This window comes from Phaseolus vulgaris, chromosome 3 (genome assembly GCF_051622355.1).
Source record: "Phaseolus vulgaris cultivar YP4 chromosome 3, ASM5162235v1, whole genome shotgun sequence".
Taxonomy (NCBI): domain Eukaryota; kingdom Viridiplantae; phylum Streptophyta; class Magnoliopsida; order Fabales; family Fabaceae; genus Phaseolus; species Phaseolus vulgaris.
Genome location: NC_143500.1, coordinates 45,242,237 through 45,250,954, shown reverse-complemented (window position 1 = coordinate 45,250,954; position 8,718 = coordinate 45,242,237). Strand labels below are relative to the sequence as shown.

At 32.5% G+C, this 8,718-nt stretch overlaps 1 protein-coding gene across 3 annotated transcripts; it reads right to left on the bottom strand.

The window, feature by feature from the left end:
* Positions 1-5,397: 5,397 nt before the first annotated feature.
* On the bottom strand, positions 5,398-8,676 carry LOC137807979 (GRAS family transcription factor). 3 transcript variants are annotated; one of them, XM_068608860.2, is made up of 2 exons: positions 8,385-8,676; positions 5,398-8,206 (listed from the first exon to the last, which is right to left on the bottom strand). In XM_068608860.2, exon 2 carries the CDS (start codon positions 7,652-7,654, stop codon positions 5,711-5,713), a length of 1,944 nt encoding a protein of 647 aa, XP_068464961.2. In that variant the 5' UTR covers positions 7,655-8,206; positions 8,385-8,676; the 3' UTR covers positions 5,398-5,710. The 3 variants fall into 3 exon arrangements, with proteins under 3 accessions (XP_068464961.2, XP_068464963.2, XP_068464962.2); XM_068608862.2 differs by having other exon boundaries at positions 8,403-8,601; XM_068608861.2 differs by having other exon boundaries at positions 8,297-8,591.
* Between the last annotated feature and the right edge of the window lie 42 nt (positions 8,677-8,718).

The following is an 8,718-nucleotide window of genomic DNA, read 5'->3' as shown; positions in this document are numbered from 1 at the left end:
AGAAAATTTTATAAATATAAAAATTAGAATTATTTTTCTAAAACACCCTTTTAAAATTTTAAAGGATATTTCATCTTTTTCTTATATCAAAATTCACTTTATAAATTTTAGTGAAGAATATAACATTTTTACTTTATTACAAATTATTTTTTAGTTGGTTTTATGGAAATAATTGTATGTCTATAGAAAGTGCTTGCATGTGTTACATTAGGGGGTAATTCAAAAAATACATATATGTTTAGATTGTTGATCAAAGCGTTTTATGTATAAATTTAGTCTTTGTGTGAGAGTATGAGATTACATTGTTATAGACTTTGTTACCCATTTACTACAATCACTAAGAGGTTACGATTTGAGTGATAATTGATCGATTGACGAATAATGCACATTTTTTGCTAGTGAGTTTGAAGATCTCCATGTTGAAGCTAATATAATTGTATATTTAAAAGAGGTATGAGACTCCATGAAATACCTTCTAGCATTGTGCCAGTTTGAGAACTTTGACAAATTCTACAAGATGATCTGAAGAACATCTGAAAGGATGATCAAAAAAATCAAACTTATAAGATTTTCTTGTTTTCTTCTTGTTAACAAAAACTTTCATAGTGTTCTTCATGTATATCTTAGAGTATATTCCTCTTCTTGCCCTGGAGTTGAATGAGATATAAATTAAATATATGAAAATGTACCTTCAATATATATGTATGGTCTTAACAAGTGTATGTATATAAGTTTGTTTTTAAAAGTCTAACTTAATATGTTATATGTTTATATATAGTTATCAATTGTGATAATCGTGTGTTAGATATATAGAAAAATAATCTCAATAAAGATAAAGATAGACATGTAATGTGAAAAGTTTAAACTCTACATTCTTCATCTCAATTTGAAAAAAGTGGATATCAGAACAAACAATAATATTAATGACGCTGGTTTGATTTGGGTTGCAGTTGCACAGTGAAACTGATTGGACGTGAATAATAAAAAGTTGGTAATAAAATATCTAAGACTATAACCTCTCCACGTACGAAACAAAAAAATCTGAAGCCAATGATGAATGACAAGTCCCTAATCTTAATTCTCCCCACCATACCAGAAGAAAATTCTCTAATGGGGGAACTTGTGGTGACAAAAAAAGGGCTAAAAAATGTTGACGCAGACATCAACGATGCATCTTATAATTAATACTTGTTTGCTCAGTGTAGGTAGGCCACTTTCGGTGGGTTGTCCTGCATGCATTTCTCACCTATTTCTTTAACAAAATTATCACCATTCTATTTATGTTATCATACTTTTCTTCTTCTTTTATTTTTGTTAAAATAAATATTTTTACTAACAAAAATAAAAATAAGGCAAACTTCTTTTTATTTTATGATTTTTACTTAAATGATAGTTTAGTTGATTAAGCAAAAATTATATTAAAATAATTATTTTAAATTTTTTTTTATTCAAGTAAATATTTTGTTGCTTAAGTAAAATTATTGTCCCTTGAATGAGAATTTTAATTCTTGAGCAAAATGAACTTAATTTAAGGTAAGTTTTACACTATAGTTAAAGTGTTTTGGAATTGATAAATGATAATATATATATATATATATATCACGTGATGATTATTGAATAATAAGAGATAAAATATATATGTATTATAAATAAAGTTGTTAATTAATGAGTGTGTTTGAAAAGAGATAAAATATGTATTATAGATAAAGGTCTTAATTAATAAGTGTGTTTGAAATATGAATATATATATATTATAAATGATTATGTGATTAACTATTTGAGTCGTAGTAGTATGAATATATTTGAGTCAAATAAACAAATGTATTTTAATAATATATTTGATAATAATTATTTATTATTTTATTTTAAAATAAAAAATTTAATCTATTACGTGTACGTTAGTTGGAATTATAAAATAGATAATAAGTCAGAATCTCTTAAAAATTATTAGATATAGGGGAGATTTTCGAAAATCTTTGATATTCAATCGATAAAGAATCTTCGATCTTGTTAGATTAATTATATTTTTTTTATAATATAATATGTTTGCACATGAATAGAGGGCCTTAAGAATTTTTAGAAGACCGGGTTGATATTTTTTAGTAATAATAAGTCAATTTAAAAACTCGTTCTAGTACTTAGAAGGAAAATCTTTTTAACCTAAACATAAAAACTCACAATTTAGTAATTAGTACATTAATAGATACTAAATGTAGTATTCATTTTTTAAACAAATGGACATTTGAGTGTGATGATACAATGAATAAACAAATCAAATTCATTGCATGTCTCAAAGTAAAACTTATACATATATACCTTAATCATTAGTTTTGAATAAAAATATCTTGTAGAACAAAAAAAATCTGAATAGAATTAACGACTCAGAAAAGCTCGTGGGTCATGAACATAAGTCTTCATTCTCCTCACTTTATTTAGAAAGAAGAAATGTAGTCCATAATTGGAATGAACGGTCACGACAAAAAGACAACAAATTATTGACAGACACTGTAGTTAACAGACTTGATGTTTCTCCAACCATTGGGAAAATATTAGCAGTTTGCTTCAAATCTTATACATGAGAATAACTATTCATACCATTCTTTTACATCATTTTCCTAATTTGGCAATCTATAAAAACTCCTTGCCAACACATTCATCGAATTTTATTATGTTGAATGAAAAGTTAAAAGAAAATTAATTTATACTTTAAAATTCTTTTAGTTTTTTTTTTTATAATTTTTATGAGAGAGTTCTCTCTTTGAATTTGGAGAGAAAAATATTATAATTTTTTTTCCTTTTTAGTAAAATTACATTATTGTTTATTATTGTTTTATTCAACTTTAATCTTTTAATTTAGTTGTAAGTTTTTATGTTCTTCCTTTGGCACCTAATAATAGTATGAGAGTGATTATTGATAGTATTTTGATGCTATTAATGTTTAAAATAGTGTGTTTGATATGTTTTAGGATTACAACTAGTTTGATTGTTTATTAGAAAAAAAAGTTCTTTGTTATCGGATATAGAATAGAGTAGTGTGTTCTAAAAAATCTTGATATGTTATATGATTGAAGCTAGTTAAAAAAAAAAATACTCTTGTTACTAAAATAGAGTATTCTAGTGTGAAAACGCATACTTAGAATTTTTTTGACAAAGGAATCACTTCATATTTAAGTGCGTCTATTATTGAATCATCTTTTTTTTTGGAAATTTACCTAGTATATTAGTTAAGAGTCTAATGTTCTTGTTCTAGTAGACACTACTATTCATAATGAAATGCATAAGTCTTTTTAAAGTCATGATAACAAAATGAGATTGAGAAGTTTAATAAGAATAATTTATTGTTGTGAAAACTATAAATGATTTTTTTAAAAAAGACAATTGAAGAAAGACCCGTGGACATCACACATCAAAGATGAAAAGAAATTAATGAAAATGTTATCATAAATTTGGACTTAGCAATGACAAATACAATATTCTCCATCATTGCAAAAAAATATTACTACAAAGATGATTTGACACACTCTCATCAAATTATACAAAGTTAAGTCACTTCACACAAAAATATATTTGAAAAAAAAAACTCTATATACTCTTCAAACGAGTCCACATTGATGACATACCACATCAACCATATGAATATGTTATTTGTCCAAAGCTTCAACTTTAGAGTTTACGTGAGTCATATGATCAACTCATCATCAACATAACAAGTAAAGTATTGAGGGACGTTTACAATTTTTAGAGGATGATGTCAAAGTTGTTATTAAAGAAGAATCCAAACAAAAAAGGTAAGATGGAAAGTGTTGAAAGTGAAAAGCAAGCAAAGACTTGAGGAGATTCTTATTTTATTTATAGTTATAGGATATTTTTGAACATATTTATATTTATATTAAAATTATAATTAAATATAATAAAAAATTTCATTCATTTAATAAATATTTAATTATTTTATATTAAATTTCTAAAATACATTTTTTATATTTTTATAAGACAATAATTTTTAATTAATATGTATTTCTCTTAAGTTTTTCATTTTATAAAAAAAAAATATTTAATTTTTAATTTTAAAAATATTCTTTTAAATTTTCATTCAAATTTTAGTAAATATATTACTTTTAAATAAGATATGAGAGATAAATATAATTAATAAACATAGAAGATAAATGGTTTTTAAAAACTGAAAAAGTCTAGTTATTATTTTATTAAAAATTTACGAGAATAAACATCTATTTTAAAATTATGAAAAAAGTGAATGTCATTTAATATAAGTTTAGTAAAAAAATCGTAATGTTTTATTAAACACGTTTTCCAATACTTAGTTCGAAATCGAAATACAATACTTTTGAGATTTAACATGTTAAATAAATTCAATAAGATAAATACACAGGTTTAGATCTTGTAGTTAGAAGTTTTTCTGGAGAAATTTTATCAAGATTATAACTATTGGTGCATTACCAATAATTTCATTGTGAAATTTGAAAACCAAAAATTAATTTCTTTTATAGTGTGACTTCCTAATTGTACAATAAAAAAATAAAACCAAAAATTAATTTCTTTTATAGTGTGACTTCCTAATTGTACAATAAAAAAATAAGGAAGCGAAAATACAACCACCACGTACCAATTCAAAATGAACAAAAAAAATCATCACATTCTTCAACAAATTGAAATTAAAAAAAAGGTACAAATTGCACTAAAAAAAACTGAAAAAATGACAACAATAATTTTAATGATAATGAACTAATACAGCGAAAATTGTGGTTCCCTAATATTAGTTACAAATGTATCAACAACAATAATAAAAATAAATAATTTATTAAAAAAATACGAATTGTGCTCCTTAAAAAGATGAGAAAAATAACAACAATAATTTTGATGATAATGAACTAATTATAGCGAAAATTGTGGTTCCCTAATTAGTTACAAATGTATCAACAACAATAATAAGAATAACAATAATTTATCAGAAAACCATTTCAATTCGTTGCATTCAAACTATTTTTTTTGGAAAACGTACTTAAAAGTCCTTAAACTAAAAAACTTGTAGTTTGCTCCTCACCTAAACAATTGGATAGTGTTAGTTTGTTAGTTAACAGACCAGTATGTCTGCCCATGAAGCTTTATTGTACCCAATCCAACATGAAAAAATTGGATCAACTCAAGAATGTAAATTCAATCTATGCATAGTAAAATTTTAAAACAAACCACTTCCTAAACCTTCTCAATTTATATGTTCCAATTTTAACATTTTAAACGCGTAAATTCATTCTCAGTATCAAGGGAAGACCAGTACAGTGGTGAAAACACAAAAAGAAGTCCTTGCAGAGCCTGTTTCAGGGCAAAATGTGAGAAACAACAAAAAAAACATACCAAATAGGGAACATTTGAGAGGAGAGGGACACAAATAACTGAATTCATCTCATTTCAATCTGAATGACTTGTGGAACTAAAGAATTTCAACTTACATAGTAATAATAAAGAATAAAACAATGATCTGAAAATGACTAAAATAACAAATAACAGAAGGCAGTATTGCTCTGTATGTATTGATACAACTTGCACCAAGTAAATTTTGGGCTAGCAAAATATTATCTGCAACAAAGAATGAAAGAATAATAACAATGATGATGAGAATTTGACTACCTACAAAGAATACTTCCTTTACGTGTGTCTGTATAGCTTGAGTGTGAAGAAACGAATGAAGAAATGATCAAGTTGGGTGAGAAAAAGAGGAGGAGGTACCCGCAACATCAACAGGAACCCAAGCTGAGACAGTATACAAAGGTTGATCAAGCCAACTAAGAGTAACCGCTGTTGCTCCTTCCTTCTCCACCTTCTTCACACTGTAATTCTCACAACAATACATCTTCAACAGCAACTGGCTCTGACTTATTTCCCTTTCAGAAACTCCCAAACATCGCAACCCTCCTTCCTCCACCAGCATCCTCCTCCATTTCCCAAAACCCTCGTGCCTCTCCAACCTCTCCCTCCCTTCACATGCCACCATGTTCCTTATCTCCCTCCCGTACATCTCCTCTATCTTCACCCTCACTGCACTCTCTTGCGCCACCCCACTCTCCTCGATACAATCAAACAATGCTGAGTAGTACTTCAATGAGTTGCACACCCTTGCTTCCAACCTTGTCTCGTTGTGTTCTGCTTCTTGTTCAGCCACCACAACCACGCTCGGATTGGTGCTTCGTATAAGCCCCAAGAAGTCCCTCAACGCTCCTCCGCTTCCGTCGTAAAGGGTCTTGTGCAGCTGCAAAACGCAGTTCACTGCCACCGTTTCCTGCTCCTTCACGTGCAGCATCCACAGTCTCACGTCTTCGAGTCTGTCCACAACGGGGTGGAACTCGAAGGGGAGGTTCAGTGCTTCGGCGAAACCTGCGAGTCTGTCTCCGGTTTCGTTTAGGTCTTGCTTTGACTCTCCTATCCCCGTGATTCTCACGTGACTCGGAGGGTTTGTTCTCGATGCTAGGCTCTGGAACAAGCTTGGCCATTGGAGACCCTGCTTGATGTCAAAGTCTATTATGTGAACCCTGTCTTTTCCTTCAAACGCCCTCAACAGCATCTCGTTTGATGTGAAATGGATAAACTTGGGAATTGGGGTCACCTGGTTGAGAAGCCTCAATGCAGTTCCGGTTTCATCATCCTCCACCATGTCTCGGGAATTGGTGGTGATGTGAAAAACGTGGGGCCAAAGCCTGGTCACTCTGATGGCCAAGGCCTCTGTGAAATAAGCACATATGCGGCTTATGGGGTTTCCCCTTGGAGATGCAAGATCACCCAGCTTTGCAATGAACTGGTTTATTGCAGCGACGTTTCTTGATCCAATAGCATCCACGCAGCCAGTGAGCAAGCTAACGAGTTCCAACCCGTGATGATCATCTTCTTCCCCTGTCTCCACCTCGTGGTGATGGTAAGGATTTCCTGAACCGTTTCCCACTTCATGTTCTGAGGCGTTCTCGTTTAGCCTCAGGCTTTGGCTCTCTGAAGAAGCGTTGGAGACAGACCCTTCTGCTCCATGGTCGTTGTGATGTTGGCGAGGACGGTGGCTACCCTCACCGAAGTTGGTGATCTTTGTTACACATGATTCCAGCCAAGGGTTTAAGGGAAAAGGTGCAGAATGAGACACCACTTCAGAAGGAACAAAACAAACCCTCTCTTCCTCCGATGAGAAAGGAAGTGAAGTGTTGTTAAGCCCTCCTAAAGTGTTACCCTCAAGGCCAGGCTGAAACCAGAAGTTATCACCAGAATTGTCACACTCAGTGATACCCTTTTTCCTCTTGGCTATGTTGGTGAAGGACTCATCGTGCTCCGCGAGCCTTTTCAAACTCTTGTCCTTGATGGACTCTTCCACCAATGGTGTTGCTGCTGTGATGGCCAAGGGTGGGAGTCGAATGTTGTGCTTGAGAGAACATGTGCTGGTCTTGGCTTCTATGGGTTTCTCCACTGAAAGCCCCACTGGCCTGAGGAGGGGCTGCGAACGTGCAGAGCTGTCTTTGCGCGTGAAGGTAGAACATGGCAAATCCAATCGCTGCGTGCTCATGGAAGGTCGCGGGAAATGGCAGGCTTGAAACTGTGCTGGTGCTTCGCTCCTCAATCTGTGGCTCGGTGACAACAATGTCGAACTAGAACACCCAGCCAACATCGTCTATGCTTTTTGTAACGCTTGTTGTTTCACTAACCCCAATGCTGCTGCTTCTCTTTCCCTTCCCTTTCTCTATATCTAGTAATAACTTTGATCAACTATGAAAAAATAGGTATGTATTCTTTTCCTCTAAAATCTTAATTCGCATGCGTATGTGAACAAGAGAGAAAATGCAGTGCGAGAATCTATGTGAGTGTGTGGAAATTTTCTAAAGAATTCTTTTACGTCAAAAACAAAGGAATCCGATGAATTTAAGAAACTGTTGTGGTTGGTATTATCTTTACAAATTCAAAGTGTTCCTATATGAGAATTGAATCTGTGAAAATGGCAAGTAATTGTAATGAGAAAAGAATGAGAAGTTATTGGTATATGCAGGAAAGAATGAAAGAATTGAAGAGGGTAAGGAAAAGTCCTAGCTAGCACATGAATGCGATCATCGGATTCCAGAAGCGTTCAAACAAGGGACATTAGGAAAAGTGAAGTGGTTTGAAGTTTAGAAAGAAGGGATGAGAAACAGAAACATACACCTTGGAATTCGCGGCAGAAGAAGTCCTGAGAAATAGTGAAAGGCATATTAGCAGTGGAAACGTTGAACAAGTCCATCATTGCAGCAGCGGGTGAAGCAAAAGCCAGAAACCCAACCTCTGAATGCTCTTTAAACATGCATTTACTTGAATCAAGTAGAACAAGAGGAGACTACTACAAACCCCCCCACCCCCCTCGCACTTACCCAAAAGATAACACAAACCTTTACCAGTGCTTTATATATATATCACAAACTACGTACGATCTCCCTCCACCACCATCTTCTGCTATACACTTCTTCTAATACTTCTACTTCTTCTTCTTCTTCACCACTCCATCATAGTAGTAGGTAGTTGTAGTTCCCCTTTTCTCTTCTCTTCTCTTCTGGGCCTACGACTGCTTTCATCTACCAGCATGGGAGCAAAAGAAAGGAATATGATGATGACAACATGCGTGGGAAAGGGAGGGAAACACTTTGCTCCTGCGCCGTCCGATGCAGATCCAAGGGTGCAGAGCTGGGGAGTTATATTACCGTTGAA

Excerpts from the sequence above, each read along its gene's own strand:
- LOC137807979 (XM_068608860.2), bottom strand. The coding sequence starts at position 7,654 with ATGTTGGCTGGGTGTTCTAGTTCGACATTGTTGTCACCGAGCCACAGA.